This window comes from Polypterus senegalus, chromosome 3, assembly GCF_016835505.1.
Source record: "Polypterus senegalus isolate Bchr_013 chromosome 3, ASM1683550v1, whole genome shotgun sequence".
Taxonomy (NCBI): domain Eukaryota; kingdom Metazoa; phylum Chordata; class Cladistia; order Polypteriformes; family Polypteridae; genus Polypterus; species Polypterus senegalus.
This window is the reverse complement of record NC_053156.1, coordinates 249,252,740-249,279,915: the sequence shown is the minus strand read 5'-3', so window position 1 is coordinate 249,279,915 and position 27,176 is coordinate 249,252,740. Positions and strand designations below refer to the sequence as shown.

The window sequence follows — 27,176 nt, the reverse complement described above, 5'->3', positions numbered from 1 at the left end:
TGAGTCATACATTTTTCATAATGTGGGATAAAAAGAATCAGGCATAGGATGTTCAAACAGAAAACAAAATAGTAAATTGTAGGATTTAACCAACATACTTCTAAGCTAATTAAGTTCAATTTATTCTTATATTGTGCTGTTAACAGAAGATAGAGTAAAAATATTGTAGATCTACCAATGTAAAATGTTAACAGAAATAAAACACACCTCTCTGATTTTCACACTTCTAATCCAATTCAAAGGTGGAGGGAACCATTTTACAGTAATAAATTAGCAAAATATTTAATAGACGTATTTAGGAACCAATATTTTCTCTCCTATTATATAAAATGCAAAGTTGACTGACTCACTCACTTACTACCAAAACATTATATCCCATGTAGTTAAAAAATGTAAATTTGGCAAAATGTACATCTGTATCATTAAGTAAGAATTGATAAATGGCAGGTGTGTTTTAGTCTAATGCAATTGTATGTGACATATTCAAGAGTAAGGAGCTTCATTGAACTAATATGATTAGCCCCGGTTTACAAATATTGTATACAAAAAAGTACTGAGTTAGTTGCATAGCAATTCTGATACCTCCAATTAACCAAAAGCTCTGTAACTGATGGCCATTATCTTTGGAAATTTTGCAGGCAAAGTAAAAATAAAAGTAAAATTTATTATAAAGAAGTTCAACTAAACAGAAGACACTGTATATCCAGTTGACAACAATGGAAAGGAAAGCAATAGCTTCAGTGAAAAATTACAGTTTTGATATTCTGATGAAATGGACTGGTGTATCATGCATTTTATTTTCTTTCCTAACTGTATATGTGTATTTATTTTCAAGGGAAAAATATTTTCTACGATTGAACCCGAGCATGATATAAATGATATCTGCTTATATCCTAATTCAGGTATGTAGAACACATTGATTAGTCATTAGTCTTCAAGTGATGTTATATATTTTCTTTTGTTTATTTTCTTGCTTGTCACACATTTTTCTGTTCATGTTAGAATGATGTATATGTTTGTTTGTTTTATATTTAAATATAGAATCCTAGGTTTCCATTAAAATAATTTCAAAAATCATTTTAAAATAGTAATATTCTGTTGTAATTTTAATTATCGTTTAAGGACTTAAAAAAAGTAAATAGAATTATGTTTTCCTTTCAATGGTTTTTAATTTGAAATGTAAATGTGACTAGGCATGTTTAAGCAAATTTTTGTATTTTTGTTTCCCTTTTTTCAAGTTAATGTATTGAAATACTGATTGTAAAGTATCTGGGATGAGAGTAGTAAATGTCAAGCAATTCAGCATTATATTACAAATGACTTTTTCTTTTTATTCTAGTCATGCTCTATTTTGGCCTCCACAAAGAGTTTTATTTTTGTCCTGAAAATTAGTTTTGTTAAAGCATGTCATTGTAATTAAAATTATTATTTGACAGTTTTCTGTGAATGTATATTCTTTGGTGCTCTCTGGATTTAGCATTCTCCTGTGTAATACAAGGATTAGCAAAGATTTGATGATCTTCACCCTGAATTATGTGTTTAACCTACTTGATGTTTTTAGTATAACTTTTTGATATTTCTCTGAAGCTCACTGTTTTTTTTAATTATAAGCAATCTATTATTTTTTTAAATTAACTTCTAATTTCAGTTGTTCAATTTGACTTCATAAATACACACTATATACAATATATGCATTTTATATACTCACTGAGCATATTATTATTACCACTGGACTAATACTAGGTAGGGCGTCATTTTGCTGTATTGCCTTAGTTCTCCATGGCATGGAATATTGGAAACATTTCTTTAAGATTCTGGTCCATGTTGACAAGATTGCATTACACAGTTTTTACAGGTTTGCCAACTGCACATTCATTCCTGTGAATCCCTGTTCTACCATATCCCAAAGGTGTTCTGGTGACTGGGAAGGCCACTGAAAAACGCTGACCTCATTGTCATGTTCATGAAATCATTTTGAGAAGACTTTTGCTCTGTGATGTAGCACATTATCATGCTGGAAGTAGCCATTAGGAGATGGGTAAATTGTTGCTATTAAGGAAGTCACATGCTCAACAATACTCAAATAGGCCATGGCATTAAAGCACTGATTGCTTGGTGCAAAGAGACCCAAAGTGTGCTGAGATGTCATTCCCCACACCAATCCAGCATCAGCCTGGAGTGTTGACACAAGGCAGGTTGGATGGATGGATTCATTCTTTTTTTAAGTGCCAAATCCTGACCCTTCCTTCTGTGTGCCTGATCAAAAATTGAGATTCATCAGATCTAGGTACTTTTTTCCAGTATTTAACTGTCCAGTTTTGGTAAGCTTGTGCCCACTGCAGCCTCATATTTCTGTTCTTGAGTGACAGGAATGTAATCTGACATGGTCGTCTGTTGTTGTATCCAATTCACCTCATGTATTCTGAGATGGTTTTCTGCTCACTGAGTTACTGTGGCCTTTCAGTCTGCTGAAAAGAGTCTAACCATTGTCCTCTGGCCTCTCTCATCAACAAGGTGTTTCCATCACAGAACTGCCAAATCATTGGATGTTTTTGAACCATTCTGAGTAAACTGTAGAAACTGTTGTGCATGAAAATACCAGGAAATCAGCGGTTACAGAAATAATTAAACCAGCCCATCTTTCACCAACAATTATGTCAAAGTCACTGTCATCACATTTTTCCCCCATTCTGTAAAATCAGCACCTGCTCCCAACCAATCTGGTGTTTTATGTGAACATTAACTGAAACTCCTGGTACCAGTGACCATAGACATAGTATCTGCATGATTTTATGCATTGTATTATAGCCTCATAATTGGCTAATTAGATAAATACTGTACATTGTTATAAGCACATGTACCAAGTAATTTGCTCAGTGAGTACATATTGTATACATCCATAAGTAAGACATACTGGATGTCTTATTTTTTTTTAATTCGTTTCTTATAGGAATGTTATTCACTGCTAATGAGGATCCCAAAATGAATACATTTTATATTCCAGTAAGTATACTATTTAATATTAATGTGGTAAGAAGGAAGAATAGTAGAAACAGGATCAGGACAAGCTGTCACTCAGATCATTGCAAATAATACAACAATGCATTAGTTTTTTATAATATCTTCTGCTTAGTTTTTTTTTTTCTTTTATTGTATATAACATTATTGTTGTTCTGCTTCTGTTGTAGATTTCTTCATTTGCATATTTGGGTTGTATCTTTATTTAGATATGCTGTTGCATCAGATGTGACAGAGTGGTACCAGTGAAATATAACAGCAAGTCTGCATATTTGGTGCAAAGACTGGTTCATAGCTGTCTAAGAAATTTAAACGGAGTTTGTTCAAATATAACACACCTGCCTTTGCTTTGCTTCCTATTATAAATAAAATAATAAAAACTCACTATCTTTCCTGTCAAAAATAGTGGCAGCAGCATCATGCTCTATGGATGCTTCTCTGCAGAAGTATTGTGAGAGAGGAGGGAAACCTAGGGCAGTCTGTTAAGAAAACTGCAACTTGGGAGAACATTTATTTTCAAGAAAGACCACCCTAAAGCTACACAGAAATTGCTTGAAAAGACAGATATTAATGTCCTAGGGTGGCTAAGTCAGAGTTGAGACTTCAGCCTAATTGAGAATTTATGTTTGCATTTAAAGATACTGTTCACTTACAATCTCCATGAAACTTGATTTAGCCTGAGCAGTTTTGAAAAATGAGGAACAATTGCAGTGCCCATATTAAATACTGACTTGATGGAAGAAAATACTTAGTCATTTTTTTTGTTTGTTTAAAAACTGTTGTAAATTTATATGAGTTTATAGAGATTTGTTTTCACATTGACAAGTAAGGGTAATTTTTCTTATGATCTCTGTCAAATAATAATTAATTCCATGGTGCTTTAATAAAACATGCAAAAAAAGTGAATGGGGGGAATACTTTATTTTTAAATACTGTAATCTGTTGGGTGACCTTGCAGAATTAATATATCCAGATGAAAGTTTAACTTGTTGTTGTACTGGAATTGATAAAGTTATCTTTATTGGTGATTTGTTGTGTTTTTTTTGTACAGGTTAAATACCGTTGAGTGAATACCGATGTAATGACATTTTTAGAATAACAAATTCTTTTCATGGGCCCAGACAAATGTTCATAGAACATCATATTAACTAATCTTGTTTTAACAAAATGTAAATCTTAGTATAATAAACATTTTTTCGACTAAAAATGGCCACTAACAATGATAACATGATATGCAAAAAATACTTAATGCCGCTCCTACATTTTTCACGTCGGGTCTTGGGAACCCCGCAACAGGTTGTCTTAAGGAGAGACAGACTGTTGTGTAATTTCCGGTCTTTGGCAGTCTTGGCGAGAGTGCAGATACAACATCACACACATAGCCAAATTCTGAGTCAGTGGTCCACTGAGCGAGCACGTGGGTAGTCTTTTTTGTTTGCGGATATTGTGCTATTTAAGTTTCATAGAGCTTCTCAAAGGTTTTCTTTGAGATGAACAAAAAATAGTTAGAAACGTCATCAGTTTACACTGAAGGAAAAATTACAATCCTGGATAAAATTGGCTCCGGAATGAAGAAAAATGATGTGGTGAATGCATTTTGGAATCGAGCCTTCATCTTCACCTAATGACTCATTTTCATTCTGTATTTTCATACCTGTATTTACTGTATATTAAAAAAGTAGCACCTAACACCTTTCTGTTAAAAAAAAGTTAATAACGTCTCATTTTCAAATAAAATATTTTTTTTCAGTTTAAGAAGCGCTGTTTTTTATACAGGTATTGTCAAGTTTGTGTCACAGATATGGTTGAGAAACAGGAAGATGAGTCCTGGTTTTCAAGGAAAATACGGGTACTTTAAGGCAGGTACACAGTATCAAGACTTCATTCAGAATAGGAGCTGTTAGGAGCCACAGCACAGGTGATCGTCCTGCTTCAGCTCCCATCTTCAGATTAGAAGAGCACCAGTGGCTCAGAATCACCACTGTGGCTGACGCAGTCTGGAGAAGACAGGTTAGGATAGTGAGGAATAGCAGATCAAAGCCTGATGTTAAATATTGTACAACAAGCACGGTACATGGCAACCCTGATCCTGCAGAGGACAACCAATTCCTTTCCCCTTGGTCTACTGTTTACCAGACACAACAGAGCAGCTATGGAGCTGTCCTTGTGCCGCTTCCATTAGATATGGCGAATTGCCGGCGGCCCCGGTCACAATACTGTACTATTCATATTTTCCCCATATTCATTATAGCGAAATTTAAATTATAACAAAATATTTTTATGGTTCCGTGAGTTTCATTATAACAGGATTCTACTTGTATAACTTTTAATAATCCTTTAAATATATATAGCAAAAAATACTGTTTAATCTTTGCCCTCCTCTGCTTTTAAGGCTCTTGGTCCTGCTCCACGTTGGTGCGCCTTTTTAGACAGTCTCACAGAAGAACTTGAGGAAAATCCTGAGACTACAGTATATGATGACTATAAGTTTGTTACCAGGAAAGATCTTGAAAATTTAGGTATGTACTGTGTTCATTGTCGGTTTAATAAATGTATTATTTTACAGTAAAAGGACGGTGATTAAAATATGCGTTTATAATAAATATAATAGCCTGCAGCAGAATGTACACTTACCAGAGTACAAGAGTGATGTCAAAATTAATAATTTAACATTGCAATGTAAAGAAAAATATAGAATATTATATTCTTGACCTCTGTATTTTGAATTATCTAAACTAGAAAAAAAATGTATAAAGTGGATTGAGACATTTTTCTGACATATCAGTTATAAAGAATTTTACGCATTCCTTAAAAATTAATACCTGTATTTGCCTCCATTTCTAAAATTTCTTTAAAGGGCTTGTACATCTAATTGGATCCCCTTTGTTGCGAGCTTATATGCATGGCTTCTTCATGGATATTCGATTGTACCATAAGGTTGGTCTAAAATTTTTGTGTCATTCTTTTCCACGTCTGCATCTTTTTTCTTTCATTAAAAGTGCATGACTTAACAATTACTTGAAAAATTCATGTAAATCCATATCAGCACAGTAATTTGTGATGATCTTTTAAAGTAGTGGTTCCCAACCTGGGGTGCGCTGCCCCCAGGGGTCTGCAGGGATGTGTATCCGGGTGTGCGTGGCAAAATGGGGAAAATAAAATTCTTACAATTTTATTATTTAAAAAGTTGTAAGTAATAAAGCATTTTTAGCTCACCTTGTATTTTAAGAATATACCCTTCAGTAGACTAGTGCATGTTCACTTATCATTTGTGAGCTCCTACTATATAATGCTGGTTTCCCAGAGCAATAAAGCAGTTTAAAAAGATAAGTAGATGGTATAAATCCCCATGTGTTTTTTTTTTCCCATAAATTAAATTTCTACACCATTTCAGTTTAATGGGACACGCTGTATATATTGCAGCATGTGTGCAAGTCACAATTGCTAGTTTATTCATAGTAAAGTAAAAAAAACGTAAATTTGTTTTTAATTTTAGGTGAAAACATTGGTAAATCCATTTGCTTATGAGGAATACCGTAAAGATAAAATTCGTCAAAAGATTGAAGAAACAAGGGCACAGAGAGTTCAAATAAAGGTAAGGATGTTTATGTGTATGGCAAAATTAATTAAGAAAACAGATTTGTTGTTTTTAGCCTTTTGTTTACAAAAAGCATTTTAATAGGGCATCCAGTTTTCTGATTTATAAAGCACTTATTTTTCACATTTTAGGATATAACCCTCCCATTTCTCAGTCTTTCAGTTACTTGGTCAGTAGCTAAATTCAGTATTCATGGAAGTTTAAATACATTTTTGTTACGTAGTGCTAGGCATATGATACAAAACAAAATTAACAATTTGGGAATCATTTTGTTGAATAAACAAATAAATATGCAAATAAACTCGGGTGCCATAGTGTACACAGATATTTCCTGTGGTCATTTAAAATTCATGTCCAATAAGCCAAAACAAAGAAGCAGCATTCTTTATGGGAAGGGGAGTAAAATGCATTCTAAATTCAGGTTGTGTAACTGGGCACTGCAGTTTTTCTGTTATAAAGTGGTGAAACATGTAAATGCCTCTGTTTTTCTTTAAGTGTAAAAAGGATCAGCTTTGAATGTGTTTATGGTGAAAGTAAAGTGGCATTGTGGAAAAGGACAAAATTCCCAACACTTAACAAATTGTTTCTCAATGCAAAGTGCTGTCATGGTTAAATGCAATGGTTTCTTAAAGTATAGTTATCTACAGTCAATAAAATACATATGGACATACAGTACATAGCATGCAGGGGAAGAGGAATGCGTAGGTTGTTGGTGTTCTGTTAATTGAATGCTACAAATGCATAACATAGTGTTTGTTAATAAGGATATCACTACTGTACAAGTGGTGTGAAAAATAATGGAAACAGCACATGAAAAAGAAGTTTAACTTGAAGCAAACTACATTACTATTAGAAGTGCAACTGCAAAGGGGAATTGTAGTTGGTTGATTGCCAGTCAGCAGGATGGTTTCAGCTGTGGAAGATTTCTGACAATTATCACTTGACATCCGAGTTTTAAAAATAACGAGGCACACAGCAGTGTTCGAAAGAGATCAAATAGATGGTGAATGAACTGCTGGTGCATCAGTCACAAATAATCTAAATTATTTTATGTTCCAATAGGAACAGTTTCAAACATAATCCCAAAAATGGACAAACTACTTCAGTAGAGAGAAAACGTACTGGTCACGATTCAAGGTCCATGAACAGGAATAGACAGACGCTTCACAGTGTAACTGTTAAATGTTTAGTATCATAAATTACCATGGAAATAAATGGCACCACTGTGACCCAATATGTACAAAAACTGTACATCTTTTACTTTACACAGTGGAATTTATGGCAGGGTTGCACAAAACCTGGACTTGTAAGCAGTGGAAAAAAGTAATGTGGCTCAATCTTTTTATTTCCTACATCCAGGCAGGTACATTGAACCCATAATGTATGTTGCCAGTTGTTAAACATGGTGGAAGACCTGTAAATGTCTGGGCAGCCATATTATGGGAATCATTAGTCCCAAGGATTGTTCTTAATGTTCATATTTGTTTTAGTTTTGATTGGATATACTTTGTTAATCCCAAGGAGACATTTTCATTTCATATGACCTTTTTCTAGGGAGTCAGACTATACTTTGTTAATCCCGAGGGGACATTTTCTTTTCACATGACCTTTTTCTACGGGGTCAGAGCTAATGCAGTAAAAAGAATGTAAGGCTGTTTTACAGGACCTGGTTCAGCTTGTGGTATTAGCCCCGTTCTCTCACACTGTTCCCCCTTTCTAGGATGATAATGTTTCTTACACTTCAAATCTACTGTTAATCCAGGGTGAACCTCAACACTTTCCTTAGCCTTCCCCAACAAGATTGATGCCAGAACAAATTTAGCAGGGATGCAGTTTCCCTGAGGAGGATAGTTTGTGATTAAATAAATAAAAATTGACAGTATTTTTAATTTACAACAGTATGCATCAGACTGGAGCAAACACACATTTTTCCTACAGAACACATTGCCACCGGTTGGCACTGTTGCTCAACAAGCCCAAAGGCCAGCAGACGCTTTTTCTGTTAAACACCACTTGTAAAATGGAACTTGTAAGCTCATGGGCTCACAAAAGAACACCCAACACTCAGCACTGAACATACCGTTTGGTGTAACAGAAGATCATAAAACAAAATTAAAAAGTAAAAATAACAGGCATAAAAACTGAAGAACGACTCCTTTGTAGCTTGCATGTAGCTAAGAAGGCTATTAAGGTAATACACTGTCAGCTTAATATTTAGCTATCAGAAGTATCAGCATTGACAGAGTAAAACTGCACCAACAAAAAGGAAAACGTTCAACTACTGAACACCTTATTAAAGGAGCTGAATTTGAAAAGTTCTGGAACAGAGTCTGTGACACTCATGTAATCAAAAGCGAAGTTCTTTGCTGTCCAAGAAAATTGGTCACATGGGGCGTGTGGTGTTGGGGAGAGGGATGTAGGGATATGGGGAGGCTTAAACTTGTCTAGCTGGGGTATCTGTCCCCACCACCTATCCTGCTAACTGCCCTACCATAGCCAGATGTTAACAACATTAAAGCTTTTTGAGCATTTCTGAAGTGCGGAGTGCAATATAGAATTTCACCTCCTTCATCCCATGAAGATTATAGGTATTTCTTCTTGAGCATCAGTACGGTACCCCAAAACCCACAATTCAGGAATTGGCTGACAGCATTCCAAGAAGGGCTGAATTTGTTTTCAAGGCAAAGGCTGGTTCTAATCCTTATTAATTTCTTGATATGAATATAGTTTTAGACTTTTCTATTATTTTGCACAACCTCAGTATACAGGTTGATTTTATTGATGAAAGATGTAGTTGCTCTGGTGTAGGACAGGTTTCCTATATGATATTTTGTGTTTGTAAGTGTGTCTTCCTGCTTCTGAAAGTGTTATTTATATTTTCATATTCCCAAAGAAGTCTTTCTTGTCAAATTTATGGTTGAATTTTAAATGACCAAGTGATCAAGTAGCATTTCTATTTTGATGTTTTAATATGTTGCTTTACTTTTGGTTTACAGAAACTACCAAAGGTAAATAAGGAGCTGGCTATGAAACTTATTGATGATGATGAGGACCAACAGATGATAAGAAAAAAGAAAGGAAAGGTATTTTTTCTAATTATATCTATATTTGTAAAAATTCAGTTAATGTAGAATTTCCACTTAGAAGAAACTTGGTGACGCAAAGATGAGGTTGATAGCATCTCTGTAATGCAGTTTATTTCTTTCAGTGTTTACAGTTCTATTTTAGGTACAATCGAACCACTTAAATAACTGAATTTAAACAAAGCTTACAGTATATTCCTCTAAAATACTTGAACTTCTTGTTTTATTGCTTTGGAATGTTTATAAAAGCCTTGTACATCAGAATTTGCCTATTTTTTTTCCTTAGTCACGTTTGTAGATTGTTCTTTTTTTTACTTTTCAAATTGGAGGCGAGGCGTTAGTAATCTGAAGTCTAGTATACTATTCCAGTGGGACTGAAATGTTGGCTTTATCTGGGCCAGTCAGAAGCAATTCATGTTTATGCCCAGGCATCATGTAATTGTTGTTCGGTATTTAGTTTCTTCATATTAGTTAATCTCATGTATATTATTTTAATGACTAGTAAATTCATTTTTATAAATGCAGTTGTGTTATTAATATGTTTGTTTCTCAGGAGTTCCATTAATGTTTTGTTTTTTCTTTTTCCCTCATGGGGGCCATATCTGTAAAATAGTGTTTAGGATGTTGTTTGCATATATAATTTTGTTTCATCTAATAGTTCTGACAGGGTAGTTTTTGAGTTCATGTTCACTCCTCTGGTTGAGTCCTTTTTTGCCCAATATCTCATTTTGGAAGCATTGCTTAAGTTAAAACAATTTAGGTGATTCTCTAGTCTTTCCAGTTACAAGTGGTGGAATAGACTTAGCTCCACGGAGCTTTAAATTTCCCAAAACTTTGGCATATCATGTCACAGACTGGTGCGTTCTCACAGTTTTTGTCACATTACAATTTTTACAGTGGAGTTTCAAATCTAGCATGCATTTTAAAACATGGGGCAATAGTGGAATTCATCATATTTTAGAATTACCTCAACGAAAAATTTGAAGCAGCCTGCAATCTCTGCAGTGTTGTAGCACAGAAGGTAAATATGGAATGCTATTTCTGTCAAAAATAAATAAATAAAATGGCAATAATGAAATAAACAAAATTAAAAGTATAGCAGTATATAAAAAATGAGTAAATAAATAATATAAAAAACACATAATTAAATAAAATTCATCCAATTATTGTGAAATAAAAAGTCATAATTTTATACTCATTAAAGGCTTTATTTTGAAATGGCCTTATTTTTTAGACTGTTATTGTGTTATTTCACAATGCAAATTTTCTGAATGGCAAATTTCAGAATGAGTTTCTTTATGCCTCTTCAATTTACAGCCGTATGAATAAGTTTGGGAACCCCTCTTAATTCTTTGGATTTTTGTTTATCATTGGCTGAGCTTTCAAAGTAGCAACTTCCTTTCAATAGATGACATGCCTTATGGAAACAGTAGTATTTCAGCAGTGACATAAAGTTTATTGGATTAACAGAAAATATGCAATATGCATCATAACAAAATTAGACAGGTGCATAAATTTGGGGACTCCAACAAAGATATTACATCAATACTTAGGTGAGCCTCCTTTTGCAAATATAACAGCCTCTAGACGCATCCTATAGCCTTTGATGAGTGTCTGGATTCTGGATGGAAGTATTTTTGACCATTCTTCCATACAAAATCTCTCCAGTTCAGTTAAATTTGATGGCTGCTGAGCATGGACAGCCTGCTTCAAATCATCCCAAGGGCTGATTGTTCATCACCCTGCCATAAAGATGTTCTTTGTGCAAATTGTGCTGAATTACAGAACAATGTACAGATACACCACCTGCAGCAAGATGTTCTTGCAGGTCTTTGGAGGTGATCTGTGGGTTGTCTGTAACCATTCTCACAATCCTGCGCATATGCCGCTCCTGTATTTTTCTTGGCCTGCTGGGTTTAACAGAAACTGTGCCTGTGGCCTTCCATTTCCTGATTACATTCCTTACAGTTGAAACTGACAGTTTAAATCTCTGAGATAGCTTTTTGTAGCCTTCCCGTAAACCATGATACTGAAAGACCTTTGATTTCAGATCTTTTGAGAGTTGCTTTGAGGATCTCATGCTGTCACTGTTCAGCATACAACTGTACAACTTGCAACATTAAATACCTTTTCTTATGATTGGACACACCTGTCTATGAAGTTCAAGGCTTAACAAGCTAATCCAACCAATTTGGTGTTGCAAGTAATCCGTATTGAGCAGTTACATGCATTCAAATCAGCAAAATTACAAGGGTACTCAAATTTTTGCACAGCCAGTTTTTCACAACTGATTTAACTTCATACAACTAAATACTGCTTCACTAAAAAACTTTGTTTGGAAAACACCCCAGTACTCAGATGTTTCCTAGGAAATGAAAGACATACCACTGTTATCTTTTTTGTTGAAAGTAAATTATTATGCAGGCAGAGAGGGATTACCAAACATTTTCATTTGACTGTATTTCAGAATGCCTCTTTTCATAATGGTTTGGTCACTTGTCAGTCAAAACACAGACAGAGTCTTTTCCTATTGGTTAATCTTTCGCTGTTTATTACTTTCTCCTGATCATAGGCTGTAAGCTGCCAAAATTCTTATCTTTATTTACTTGCATTTCAACTGGCAAACACATAGAACCTGTTGCCAGTTGTAAGGGTTAGTTTGAATAGAAATAGATTATTTAACACACAATGAAATTTTGAGATAAATTGATACAATGTTGGAAATTCTCAGACCAAGAAGTACTTTTCAAAATGTTAACAGTGATGAAGCACCATCTCTGCGCAGAAAATGACCATGAAGAAATCACATAGGTGCACATTAATGCAGAATGTCCAAGGCTTGAAATTCAAGGTGACATGCTTCCAGACGAACCTCTGTGTGGATACAGTGCTCATTTGATCTTAACCTACCAAGACTCTCTTCATTAATGTGAACATTTTGAAAAGCACATATCTGTCCGAGCACTTTCAATGTATTATTAATTTGTCTTAAAAGAGCTCCATATTGTGGGCAATAGACTTCTGTTAAGATTGGCAGAGCTAAATGCTTCTACGACAGTAACCTATTAGAAGGGGATAAGGATGAAGACTCTGTACAGATTTTCAGTGAGAGGATAAATAGCTCCATGCAGGAGTTGTGGGTTTTTCTGGGTGCATCAGTGAGAGAGAGAAAGATAACAACAGTGTGAAAGGCATGCAATCAGATATACTGGCAGTTATAGACCATAGAAAGATGGGGAGGGAATACAGTCAACCCTCGCGCGGTTAATCCGTTCTAGACTCTGCCGATAAATGAATTTCTGGAAACCATATGTTTGTATGGTTATTTTTATATATTTTAAGCCCTTGTAAACTCTCCCACACTGTTAACATTATTAGAGCCCTCTAGACATGAAATAACACCCTTTAGTCAAGAAACTGTGCTTCATTACAAGACAGAGATGGCAGTTCTTTCTCACAATTAAAAGAATGCAAACATATCTTATCTTCAAAGGAGCACAATCAAAAAATCAATACGAAAGTATACAGAAGCACCGCGATAAAGCGGCATTTTGTAGAGGAGCGTCCTATCTTCTAGGCAAACAGCTACTGTGTAAACAGCCCCCTCTGCTCACACCCCCTCCATCAGGCAGAGAGAGACAGAGAGAAGCAAACAAAACAAGCGCCACGCGGGAAGCATATCTTTTAGCATTGAGGAGTTTTAGTTAATATGTAATACATGCTCTGATTGGGTAGCTTAAGCCATCCGCCAATAGCGTCTCTTGTATGAAATCAACTGGGCTAACAAACTGAGGAAGCATGTAGCATAAATTAAAAGACACATTGTCCAGAAAGCGCGAACCAGCGAAAAATCCGTGATATATATTTAGATGTGCTTACATTTAAAAATCCGGGATAGAGTGAAGCTCGAGCGATATAGCGAGGATTACTGTAGTTGGAAAGTAACAGAATGTCTTTTACCAGACATTTACCTTGAATTGTAACAGTGCAGATGTTTAACTAGGTATTCAGGCTTTTAAGGTACGGTTCATTATCATCTACTAAACACACCCCTTGCTTGTTACAGTTATAATACTGTACCATTAAATTCTATCTGTGTATTTTGTCTGAAAAACTTACCACAATTCTTACTGCCTTGATATTTTGCCAGTTTGAAAGTGAAAAAGTAGTGCTAAAAGATCTTTGGTAACATACCAGCTACAATCAGGCAAAAGTAATCGACAAAAAAGGATTGACCAATGGGAAATGTTTCAGCCCGTTGGTTTTGATTGACAAATGATGGAAGATGCATTGTGAAATAAATAGCATTGGTTTTAAAAGAACCATTCAGAAATAAATTTCAGATTGCATTTAATGATTATATAATTATGCGGCGTGTTGGGACACTGGTCAGCACTCCTGCCTCACAGTTCCAGAACACTGAATTTGAATGCAGCTGTACTTGTCTTCTCTGTACAGAGTTTGAGCAATGGCTCATGTGATGCCCTGTGACATCTTGCCTTGGTGCAAACCATGTGACCTTGATTACAAACAAGTGAATTTAGAAAGTGGATGGATTATTTAAAGATTTAGAAAATTATTTTTCCTTCTGGTTAATGTAGTGAGAAGTCAAGCAAAATGACACATTTTATTGGCTAACGATTACAATATGCAAACTTTCGTGGAAACTCTGGCCTCTTCTTCAAGCAAGATATAATTTATAAAAATGTAAAAGTGTCCTTTAATTAAGCCAGGGATTAAATGTTCTTTTTCTTCCTTGCACATGTACACAATGTATATTCTGAATTTACTTCTGTATTTTTCCTCTTTATAAAAATGCACTAATTTTCTAGATATGTTTAGTCCCATTCTTATATGACAATGTCAAAGGAAAATTATCCAAGATAATAAAACACATGTATAGCAAAAATAAGTGCATTTTAAAACATGAATTCCTCCCCAAGAACATTTCCATAGCTAACTTATTTAGAGAATTTGGTTTATTTATGTAAGCACCTAATGATAAAGTGGTTAATATTCTGTTTTTATGACTCCATATAGGCTCTCAAATTATATGTAACCATGCCCTATGCTGCATATTGAAACAGTGTTTCTAAAGGCATATTTTTGGTGTAAATTATTTCCTAGGAGTAAGTAGATGAGGCTGTATGTTGAAAGCAAGTTCGGATACTGCCGACTAACAATGCTCTTCTCATCCCATTTAAAATATGTTATAATGCGTATTTATACTTCCATTTTTGCCTCTAAAATTAATACTTGGATATTAGTCCTAATGCAGTGTCACATTTTATGATTTTTTTAAATTTAGTACAGTTCCTGCATTTTAGGTAATTTCATGCATTTCACTATTTGTCTTTAGAATCTGCCTAGTATTCTCAAAGATGATCGATTCAAAGTCATGTTTGAAAACCCTGATTACCAAGTGGATGAGGCCAGTGAGGAGTTTAGATTGTTAAATCCAATTGTGTCAAAGGTGAATGAGAAGAGGAAAAAGAAACTGAGGAAAATGGAGCAGGAAGCTGCTATGGAAGAGGTAAGACTCAAATGTTTACCAGAGCATTATCTGATATATGTTGCATGTTTACGTATCTTCCTTTATATCTTTTGATAATCCTATACAGTACTTGATATTTTTGTTTAGTTAAGGGACAGTGTGAAATACTATCTTCTCTAAGAACCAAAAGACTTTAAAAGCAGCAGGTAGACTTGAGCAAACTTTATGTCACAAATGCACATCAATAAAATGTAGCTTTTGTAAATGTCCTTGATGTTAATTTTTGAAGATTTATAAAAAAAGGCATTTTCAGGTGATTCCTCACTATTAACTAAAAACTGTATATGGAATGTTCTGTATTCAATCTTTAGAATTTGGTATTGCAAAGTAGTTACATTATCACCCCACCAATTGTGAGCTTCATAGTTGCACAAGTGTAATGCATACTATATCCTAAGAAGTTTTAAATTTTCTGATGTTCAAAACAAGTACACATTAATGATTAGAATGTTTCTTCACTCTACAAGAGGGTCTTGAAAAATGTGCTACTAATAAGATTTACAAAATTGTGGGGTTCTGGTAGTACAGTGGATCCTCGGGTTACGAACGTCTCTGAACACGTACAAATCGGGTTACGAGCAAAACGTTTGCCAAACTTTTGCATCTGTTCACGACCACACACTCGGATGACGTCCCTTCCGGTTCATACGCACCGATGATTTCCACACGTATTCAGTCTCTCCCTGTGCTTTCGCTGTGAACTCTTTGTGCTCTATTCCGTTTCCCTTCTAGATCATACGCACCGGTAATTTACGCACGTGTTCAGTCTCTCCCTGTACAGCACATTGTTCTCAATCAGACATGCATCGTGCAGAGGGACTTTGTGGTATAGCGGTCCACAGCTCACGTCAAGAGGCCAGTTTTAAATAAATAATCGGCATACTTGCAGCTTAGCGAGGGGGCGTGTTGGTTGATTGCTACAGCTGCCATGTCCTCTTCATAAATAGAAGTGCGAGGTTAAAAGGAGGAAAAAGAAAAGAAAGACGGGGGTTGCGGAGTGAGGAAGTAAGCAGGAAGCAGTGTGGAAAGAACCGGTGTGAGCGAGCACGTGCTCGCAGGCAGGCAGCTGGACAGTGAGCCCAAGCAGGCTTATTTTGGCCGACACTTGGTAGGGCAGAAGGAAGTGGACGCTTCAGCTGAGCAATCAAGGAGCTGGAGTGACCAGAAGAAGGATGGCTGGCTGCGTAAGTCCAAGAAGGGAGTTAAAGAATGCACTGGGCTTGTTTTTAAAGACACTGCTTTGAGCATTGTTTTAACCTCATTGTATTTAATGAAGACTTTTTTCTATTGGATTTTAACCTCCACTTCTGTTTTTATGGGATTTATTTATTGAAGGATTCTGAAAGCACTGCACTTTATTTCATTTGGACATTGTTTTTTAAATTACGGATTTTTCAAATGTTAATTTTTTTCCCTGTGCTTAACTCATTAAAAAAATGTTTACAGGGCGCAATTCGTAAGGCTACAGCGTGAACTCTTGTAATGTTAGTTTTCTCAGTTCAAGGTTTTCTCAGTGTTATTCAATGTTTTTACATTTAGTTTACTATTACACTGTGCATTCTATGGTATAATTAACTATTTTTGTGCTTAAAAATCTTAAAAAAATATATATTTACATGCAGCTCGTAAGGTCCGAAACGTATTAATTGTATTTACATACAATCCTATGGGGGAAATTACTTTGGGTCATGACCAAATCGGGTTGTGACCAGAGATTTCGAATGAATTACGGTCGTGACCCGAGGTTCCACTATAAATGGTTAGTATGGTGGTTATGCATATGTCTGTACAGAGCAAAATACCTCTGAGGAATTTTACAGACACTATCAACTAGGCATATTGCAATTCACTCCTCACAATACTTTTTTGAACAATATGAAATTTTCTTTAAAATATTGTGTTAAAAAAAGTAAATGTTAACAATTTACACCATAAAATATTCATACAGTGCATCCGGAAAGTATTCACAGCACATCACTTTTTCCACATTTTGTTATGTTACAGCCTTATTCCAAAATGGATTAAATTCATTTTTTTCCTCAGAATTTTACACACAACACCCCATGATGACAATGAGAAAAAAGTTCACTTGAGGTTTTTGCAAATTTATTACAAATAAAAAAAAACTGAGAAATCACATGTACATAAGTATTCACAGCCTTTGCTCAATACTTTGTCGATGCACCTTTGGCAGCAATTACAGCCAGAAGTCTTTTTGAATATGATGCCACAAGCTTGGCACACCTATCCTTGGCCAGTTTCGCCCATTCCTCTTTGCAGTACCTCTCAAGCTCCATCAGGTTGGATGGGAATTTTCGGTGCACAGCCATTTTAAGATCTCTCCAGAGATGTTCAATCAGATTCAAGTCTGGGCTCTGGCTGGGCCACTCAAGGACATTCACAGAGTTGTCCTGAAGACACTCCTTTGATGTCTTGGCTGTGTGCTTAGGGTCGTTGTCCTGATGAAAGATGAACCGTCGTCCCAGTCTGAGGTCAAGAGCGCTCTGGAGCAGGTTTTCATCCAGGATGTCTCTGTACATTGCTGCAGTCATCTTTCCCTTTATCCTGACTAGTCTCCTAGTTCCTGCCACTGAAAAACATCCCCACAGCATGATGCTGCCACCACCATGCTTCACTGTAGGGACGGTATTGGCCTGGTGATGAGTGGTGCCTGGTTTCCTCCAAATGTGATGCCTGGCATTCACACCAAAGAGTTGAATCTTTGTCTCATCAGACCAGAGAATTTTGTTTCTCATGGTCTGAGAGTCCTTCAGGTGCCTTTTGGCAAACTCCAGACGGGCTTCCATGTACCTTTTACTAAGGAGTGGCTTCCGTCTGGCCACTCTACCATACAGGCCTGATTGGTGGATTGCTGCAGAGATGGTTGTCCTTCTGGAAGGTTCTCCTCTCTCTACAGTGGACCTCTGGAGCTCTGACAGAGTGATCATCGGGTTCTTGGTCACCTCCCTGACTAAGGCCCTTCTCCCCCGATCACACAATTTAGATGGCCGGCCAGCTCTAGGAAGAGTCCTGGTGGTTTCGAACTTCTTCCACTTACGGATGATGGAGGCCACTGTGCTCATTGGGACCTTCAAAGCAGCAGAAATTTCTCTGCAACCTTCCCCAGATTTGTGCCTCGAGACAATCCTGTCTTGGAGGTCTACAGACAATTCCTTTGACTTCATGCTTGGTTTGTGCTCTGACACGAACTGTCAACTATGGGACCTTATATAGACAGGTGTGTGCCTTTCCAAATCATGTCCAATCAACTGAATTTACCACAGGTGGACTCCAATTAAGCTGCAGAAACATCTCAAAGATGATCAGGGGAAGCAGGATGCACCTGAGCTCAACTTGGAGCTTCATGGCAAAGGCTGTGAAAACTTATGTACATGTGCTTTCTCAGTTTTTTTATTTTTAATAAATTTGCAAAAATCTCAAGTAAACTTTTTTCATGTTGTCATTATGGGGTGTTGTGTGTAGTTTGAGGAAAAAATTCTGCTGTAACATAACAAAATGTGGAAAAAGTGATGCGCTGTAAATACTTTCCGGATGCACTGTATATCAAAGTACAGCAAAATAAACTAAAATCAGTGCGGAAATACACAAGCGTTTTGTAATGATTTTCTTTAAAAACAAAATATCAATATAAGATATTTGACCTGCAGCAACATTATACGAAGGTACTGCAATGGAAAAACCACACAAATTTAAATTCATTTTATTTCTTTGTTAACATCAAATTACAGATTTGTACATAATCAGATATTGCTTAAGAAATAGCTGCCCTTGCATTTACTGCTTAAATAGATTACTAGCCTGTTAGCTGTGAGCCTTAGTACCATTTTTGAAGCATTTACAATCTCATAATTCTTCTCAAATAAATAAGCATGTCAGCTCTCTTTACATAAATTGGAAACCTATTCACTGTGATAGTGTCACCAGCAAGTGAAAATGCTTGCTCATTGTGTTCAGAAGTAGCAACGACAGAGCATTATGATTTGGCCAAAGAGGCAAACATTGAGGAATTCATCTGCATTTGATGCAGTGGTAGTGCTCTTTTCTTGCAGTGAAGGAGATTAATGTTCACTTGTGCATGGACTGTGCAAGTTCTCAGGTTAAAACAAATACAGGCTAAATGCTTTAGAGTTGCAAAAGTGGCCCATGTGTGTTTGCCTTGCGATGGAGAGTTACCATGTCCAGGGATCATTCCTGCCTTGTGTCTGATGCTTTCTGGGATAGACTTCAGCTGAATAAGTGGGCTAGGAGGATAGACACATTGATGAATAGAGGCCTGTCTGTTCAGTTCTAGTCACCTAATTACATACTTCATGCCTGCTTAATATTCTCTTGCACTGAAGCATATGCATGCATCATGAGTGTAGTGGCAAAAGGCAATCTCTTTTAGGGCTAATTTTTTTTGTTTCTTTTCTTCCAGGGCTGAATATTTTTCCAAAAACATTTTTTAAAAAAAGTACACAAAGCAATTGTTTTAACATATCAAATCAGCAAAAAATATTTACTTTTGACAAATGTTACTGTCTTGCGTGTTGTATGAGCCTGCATTCTATATGATTTCACATACTATGATTTTACATACATATCACATACATGTTACACAGCAAAGTATGATATCGCTCAAAGCAGCCAATTGCATGCAGTGCCACATTGCACTGCTTACAATATGTGTTGCATTGGTGCCTCCTTTTCAATTGTCTTTTGCTGCACTTTCTCACATATGTTGTTAGTGTGTACTGTAGAGAGACAAGTCACCTGTTTGACATCGTGCCATGCCAATGCCACCAAGTTTTCCGCCCCCATGAAAACCGGATTGTCACCTCTTTTCTTCTTCAGCCTGTCTGGCTTCAGCTGTGAAGGCATGTGTCTCCTGTTCACCCTCACTGTGCCACAAGCTCCAATTCCCCTGCTCTGTAGCTCCACAAACAATTCTGAGCATGTATAAAAATTGTCCATGTACACAACATGACCCAAATGTTCATAGCCCTGAAGCAGCTCCAGCACATCCTGACTTGTCAAGCTACAAGGGTCTCCTTGAAAGAAATACTTTCCTGTATATGTAATTACTTTCAGGCAGAAACCAGTGTTTGCTTCTGCCAGTACAAAATCCTTTATGCCATACTTTGTGGGCTTGTCTGGCGTATATTGTCAGAAAAAAGGCGTCCCTTTTATTTTCTCATAGATTCATGCACGGACAAATCATGGCCAGGCTGATAAAATTGTTTATATATTGGTTCCACAATGTCAAGCAGGGGCTGAACTTTATACTTGTGGTTATAGCCTCTCTCACCCAATGGGATTTGCTTCTGGTTATAACAGAAGTGAATAAAACTTTGCAGGAGCACATACCTATCATGCAGCATAAACTGTCCAAAGCCACCAGGGGAAAAAAGCACATTTGGACCAATGCTCTCAGAAGTTATATCACCTTTCTAGTACAATCTCTATTTGTAATGCCACAAAGCCCTTCATCTCATCTTTTGTTTTAGGTTTCCACTTTGAAAAATGAGAATGCGGCGCAAGCGCAGCCGGCGATTCAAAAAACTGCTCTGCATACCTTTTTGTTTTGTCTGACAGTAGTTGAAAAGCAGCATCAGGAGAGAGCAGCCTGAAGTAGTCCAGCGGATGGTAATCTGTCGTGCCCAACAGCAAGCCATGTTGTCTTGTTAAGTCCGGTAGCCAGTTTGGCTCCCACGGTCCGGTAGCCAGTTTGGCTCCCACGCGAACCTTGCCGTAGGTGCGCTAAGCTGGCAGCCGATCAGCTGGTGTCTGATCAGCTGATGCCAGTTTCTCACTCTTTTGCTCGATCTCCTGATCACTGTTAACAAAATCAGATTCAGAAAAATCTGAGTCTGACTCGGCAATAATGTGCAAAACATCGTCTGCTAAGTATTTTCTTTTCTGCACTCACTTTGTTCCCTCGTGAGATGTCGATGCCATCTTACCTCTGTTTACATTTCGTAACTCACGCACACACAAGGATTAGATGCTGAGTCAATGAGTCATAACATTCCTCCGAGCAGAGAGAGAATGCCTGTTACATAACAGTGAGTTTTGTCGCTATTAACAGCTGAGTGTCGCCCTCTACCCCTGGTTGTCGACTTTTGTCGATATGCACCCTTAACCTCTTCTGTCGACAAAAGTCAACACCCGCCCTAAAAGTGTTAAGAAATAGCTTCCGTGTGGTGAAAGAATGAAAGTGATTGTAAGCGTGCCTTTTTCAGTTATTATTGTCTCATTGTCTAGAGAAAAGAAGCATCATTTCATATTTGTGCATCATCATTCAATAATATCAACATCGGGCACTTTGGCAATGACTTTCAGAGGTAAATCCACGTGGATGAAGATGAGTGGTTTTGTTGGCAAACAATGGTTTGCTTTTTGCTCTTTTACCGTTTTTAAAGCAACATGGGCACATTTTTTTGTAGTATGTGTGTCTAATCAAGATGAGGATTAACACTCATAACCTTTTTGGCTTGACAAATGGATGTATTCAGTCTAAGTCTTTTTAATTCATCTGTGGAGTTCTGTATTCTTAAGCTCCTATGTAAGATGTGATGCCCTGTGCACTGGCACCTCTGCATACACTCTGGTTCTGGGTGTCTGTAACATAACTGATGGATGAGCTGAGCAAATGAGGACACCACACAAAGCAAGGGGAAGGTGTAAAAGTTCTCCAGTGCTTTTATTAAAATTAACAAAATCAAAACAATGTCCACAGGTGCAGTGTTCAAATGTCTTCAATAAATAAATACATTAAAAGGTGAAATCCATGTGTTAAAATCCAGCTTTCAAATGAGAAATGAAAAAAACCACACAGCAATTGTGTCCTTAATGTACAATTAGATAAGTCCAGCCCAACTCCATCACCATCTACCCAGCTCACCCATTGATTACGCAGCCGGCAGAAACTCTAACAGCCACGGTCTTCACCACCCGACTCCCCCATCTTAACTGCCTCACACAGCTTCTGCCTGACCATCCGGGGTCAGTCATCCCCCCCGCCATCCTTCATGCTCTCACAGTCATACCTCAGACCCCTTGGGAGGACTCCACCATGCACGCACCCACTTCACACAAATAATCAGTGGGATGATCCAGCCCCTAGAATGCAACTCCCATCGTTCCTTTGTGGGGCTCATGATCGCACTGCCTTTTTTCCACTAGCTGGCTGACCCATCTTATCACTCTATCTGATGCTGCTAACTCCACACCATGTTTCCGTTCTCTGTCTGTCTTTTTTCTTCCCCCTCTAACCCTTGTGCTTTTCTTTTTAAAGCAAGGGTGAGGAGCAGCTGCGGCAGTCATGGCTCCAGTGCTAATTAGAGTCACAGGCGATCCTGCCAGCATGCATGAAAGCACAGGCCTCTCCCGCATCCTGCAATGGAACCACTCCTGCCACACTACCATATCCTACCTGAAACGCAAATGTCAACTTTTATTCATAAATGCAACATTGCTGCGGACTTCTTTTGTCACACTCTTTCTCATTGCAGGTAGATGATGAGGAGCCAGAAGGAAAACCAAGTGATGCAGAAACCTCTGACAGCTCAGATGATGACAAAGGCTGGGTAGAGGAAGTGCGAAAGCAACGAAAGCTCTTATATTTAGAAGCACAGGCTAAGCGGAAAGAGCAAAAGAAGCAAGATCGGGAAACCAAGCTTGAGCCACAGTTCTTTGAGATAAAAACTGGAGAGGAATTCCGCAGCTTTAAAGATGCAAGCAGAAAGCAGAGATTGCAAAAGTGAGTTTGTATTGGTTCATAGTTCATTATTATTCAGTATATTTTTTTAATACAAGCATGATGCATTCTAAGTACTGTAGACTTCTTTTTCTTAATAACCATTTTTTAGGCTTGGAGTTATTTACATTATTCATTACCAGTCAGTTCTAAACATTCAGCCATGTGTCATTTGGAAAGTTTTGCTTACAGTGGTGGCATTAGAAATTCTTTAGATGTAGTGCTAACAGGAGATACTTGTTATCTTGAGCTTTTAATTGTTTCAGACCAAATGTGTGCACATTTAGGCATGGGAAATACAGTAATTTAGCACAACATTTTATTTATAATTTTATATTACATTAAAAAATAATGGAAAGATTACCAGACATATGTTGTGACAACAGTTTTACACAAGTTATAATCTGTTGCGTTGGGAGTCTTCATCAGAATGGGTAATACATCTGGAATAAGCTCCATTTTAACTGAAACATTTTTCATGGCTAATCCCAAAGGTCTTTCAAATTTCTGGCTGATAACTCACCTAAATAGGTCTGTGTATTTAAATGTATAACTTGTGTTTTGAAGGGGAGTGGAAAAAAAGGAATTTTTAAATTTACAAACAAAAGATTTCTTCAGGTAGTGACTCATATATGTCTTGTGAATTTTGCAGTTTCTTTAATGCAAGAAAAAATGTGAGATATGTTAACTTACATTTCTTCATCAAGCATTTTACTTCTTGCTCCTACTAGCAGCATTCAGTTGTCATCTGCGAACCATCAAGTGAAGCAAGTACTACAGACCCAATCTGTTGTCCTCCATGTGCATTTTTTTTAAAACAAATTACAAGCAATTGTTGACTTATGATTTTTTGCATACCCCATTCTGCTTTCTCATTATTCACATCACTTTGTGTATCCAAAGAGTCACAGGTTTGTAAAGGACAGTGTTTTTAAGCGTGAAATTCTTTTGAAGTCTGCAGTATTCACCAGCAGCTTTTAGCCACTTATGCGCGAAGTGTCCTGCTGGTTTGAAACAGCCATATTTCAAAGTTGTTTGTGTTATCTTGCAGTAAACCCACGAGTCAATCAAAAGTAATACGGTAATCCCTCCTTGATCGTGGGGGTTGTGTTCCAGAACCGCCCACGATAGATGAAAACCCACGAAGTAGAAACCGTATGTTTGTATGGTTATTTTTATATATTTTAAGCCCTTATAAAGTCTCCCACACTGTTAACATTATTAGAGCCCTCTAGACATGAAATAACACCCTTTAGTCAAAAGTTTAAACTGTGCTCCATGACAAGACAGAGATGACAGTTCTTTCTCACAATTAAAAGAATGCAAACATATCTTCTCTTCAAAGGAGCGCCGTCAGGAGCAGAGAATGTCAGAGAAAGAGAGCGAGATAAAAGAAAACAATCAAAAAATCAATACATACTTTTAAGTATGCCGAAGCACCAATAAAGCGACATTTTTTTAGAGGAGCGTTCGTATCTTCTAGGCAAACAGCCTCTGTACAAACAGCCCCTCTGTTCACACCCCCTCTGTCAGGCTCAGAGAATGTCAGAGAAGGTGAGAGAGAGAGAGAAAAGCAAACAATCAAGCACCGCGTGGGAAGCATATCTTATATCATTGAGGAGTTTTGGTTAATATGTAATACATGCTCTGATTGGGTAGCTTCTAAGCCATCCGCCAATAGTGTCCCAACAACAACAACAACATTTATTTATATAGCACATTTTCATACAAATAGTAGCTCAAAGTGCTTTACATATTAAAGAATAGAAAAATAAAAGACACAATAAGAAAACAAAATAAATCAACATTAATTAACATCGAATAAGAGTAAGGTTCAATGGCCAGGGGGGACAGAAAAAATAAAAAAAACTCCAGACGGCTGGAGAAAAATAAAATCTGTAGGAATTCCAGACCATGAGACCGCTCAGTCCCCTCTGGGCATTCTACCTAACATAAATGAAACAGTCCTCTTTGGATTTAGTGTTCTCACGGAAGGGCTTGATGAAGATGGTCACGTAGAATTCTGCCTTTTAATCCATCCATCATTGTTGGAGCATCATGAAGCTTTGAGTAGGTGGAGGTGGCGCAGGCCACCACCACAAAGAAACCGGAAAAAGAAACAGAAAAGAGAGTAGGGGTCAGTACGAATTTTAGAGCCACCATGAATAGTTATTATGAGGAAATTGAGCATATAGAGTATCAGGATTAAGTTAAATTGAAGTTATAGAAGGGCCATGTTAAAGTAATATGTTTTCAGCAGTGTTTTAAACTGCTCTACTGTATCAGCCTGGCGAATTCCTATTGGGAATACACTAATATTTTATAAAATGCTGAAAAGAAATGTTTCATCTTTGACTTTATGCCTTTTGGTGATCAGTTCATGTTCTGCTCATTTAACTATTCACAGTAACAGACATTTTAAGAAAATTTTTACATGCCACTGTATACACACAGTTACAAACTGCGTACTTATTTTTTCAGAGTGATAGAGTGTGTGTGTGTATATATATATATATATATATATATATATATATATATATATATATATATATATATATATATATATATATATATATATATATATATATATATATACACATTTTTTTTTTTATTTATTTTTCCTAAAAATATATATATACAGTATGCTAATGCAATACTAAATGTTTCCAAAAAGGGGAACATCTTGTGAAAAACAGGTTTAGCTTTTCAGTGCTATGGGATATGACATCTAAATTTGGCACGATGATTGCTGATAGATTTGGGCAGAAAAAAAAACTAGTTTAAGAGTTTGGCATCATAAAATGTTTTGGCTAGGTACTGCTATTTCTAGTTTTTGGATAGAAATCTGTAAAGCGACATTTTTTTTTTGTGTTGTATCTAGTTGTTATTGGTGTATTGCCAAAAAACCCTTAGTGCATAAGGGGTTCAGGAACATTATATGAATCATGTGTATTTTTCACTTTGCTGACACATAGTCGACAAAAAAGTTAAAATATTAATACAGGAGGGTTGAGGATTATGGCGGCCCTTGCAATATGGAAGTTCCACAGATATGAACAAGTCTTTTTTTTTTTTTTTTGAACAATCCAAACCAGTGTTGATGTGGAGGAATACTTACCAGCTGCACAGTACAAAGACAGTACAGATAAGATCATTACCATTTTCACATGTTTTGGTCTTTTGTGCACATACATCAACAGTTGTAACTAGTATGAAACTAGTTTAGCATTCAGATGTTTAGCCGAGTGGTGGAACACTTTGCTTTTAATTTCCAGCATCCTAAGTACCCATCGCAACTGTGCATTCTTAGGAAGTATTGCTACTAGCAGAGGGAAGTGACACAGACTGCATGTGCCTCACAATCGTCATTTAGTGGTGGATTTTCATGCCATCAATTTGCCATTTCTAAGTTAATGAGGTACTTTATATCAAAAATTTCAGGATTTTTAAGTATAAGGTCAACATATTGTACATAACTGTGGTTCACTCCTTTTGTGAATTAAGGTACTGTAAGTTTGCTCAAAATGTTATTAATAAGGTTGAAATGCCTGGGATACATACAAAATTAAATTATAGACATTTGTAGGAACGGAACTGCATTTGTAACCCGAGACCTGCCTATAATAAATATGATTATGTAGCTCCTAGGATATTTGTTTGAACATATTCAAATATATTTTTATTTTTAGCTAATATGACAGCTCCATTGATTTGTATTTTCTATCTTGAAAGTTGATACTGAAAATTTAAAACAAATGTGACATTCCCCATAGGTGAAACCCAGTTTGGAAAATTCCATTTCAGTGTTTCTCAATCTTTATGGGTTTGTAACCCAATTTTTCCTCCAGGTTTATTTGTGACGCACGAGGGGAGGTTCCCCCTTGTTGAGATGAGTGCTGGTATCCGAGTGGGGGTGTATGTCACTTTTGGTAAAACTAGAGTACATTTAAAAGCGTGGCTGCTTCCCAATTCATGAGACAATCATAGATAAATATGGGGATAAATATCGCATAGTGCTCTTGATCGCTTAGGCAACCCACTTACGCACCCAAAGACGTCAACCTGCAACCCACTGGCCGCAGCCTGTGATCGACCCTAGTGGTTGAGGAACACTGTTCTCCATGCCACTACCCCAAACTCTGTTTAACTTGCCTTTTGTCACAC

General features: G+C 36.7%; 1 protein-coding gene across 1 annotated transcript in view; it reads left to right on the top strand.

Moving 5' to 3' along the window:
- nol10 (nucleolar protein 10) overlaps positions 1-27,176 on the top strand; it is a 74,673-nt gene that overhangs the window by 31,822 nt on the left and 15,675 nt on the right. Inside the window, exons 12-19 of the mRNA XM_039748898.1 lie at positions 836-902; positions 2,951-3,003; positions 5,411-5,537; positions 5,876-5,955; positions 6,515-6,613; positions 9,613-9,699; positions 15,059-15,232; positions 22,768-23,015. Of these exons, the coding sequence (XP_039604832.1) occupies positions 836-902; positions 2,951-3,003; positions 5,411-5,537; positions 5,876-5,955; positions 6,515-6,613; positions 9,613-9,699; positions 15,059-15,232; positions 22,768-23,015 (935 nt within the window). The remainder of the gene's footprint in view (positions 1-835; positions 903-2,950; positions 3,004-5,410; positions 5,538-5,875; positions 5,956-6,514; positions 6,614-9,612; positions 9,700-15,058; positions 15,233-22,767; positions 23,016-27,176) is intronic.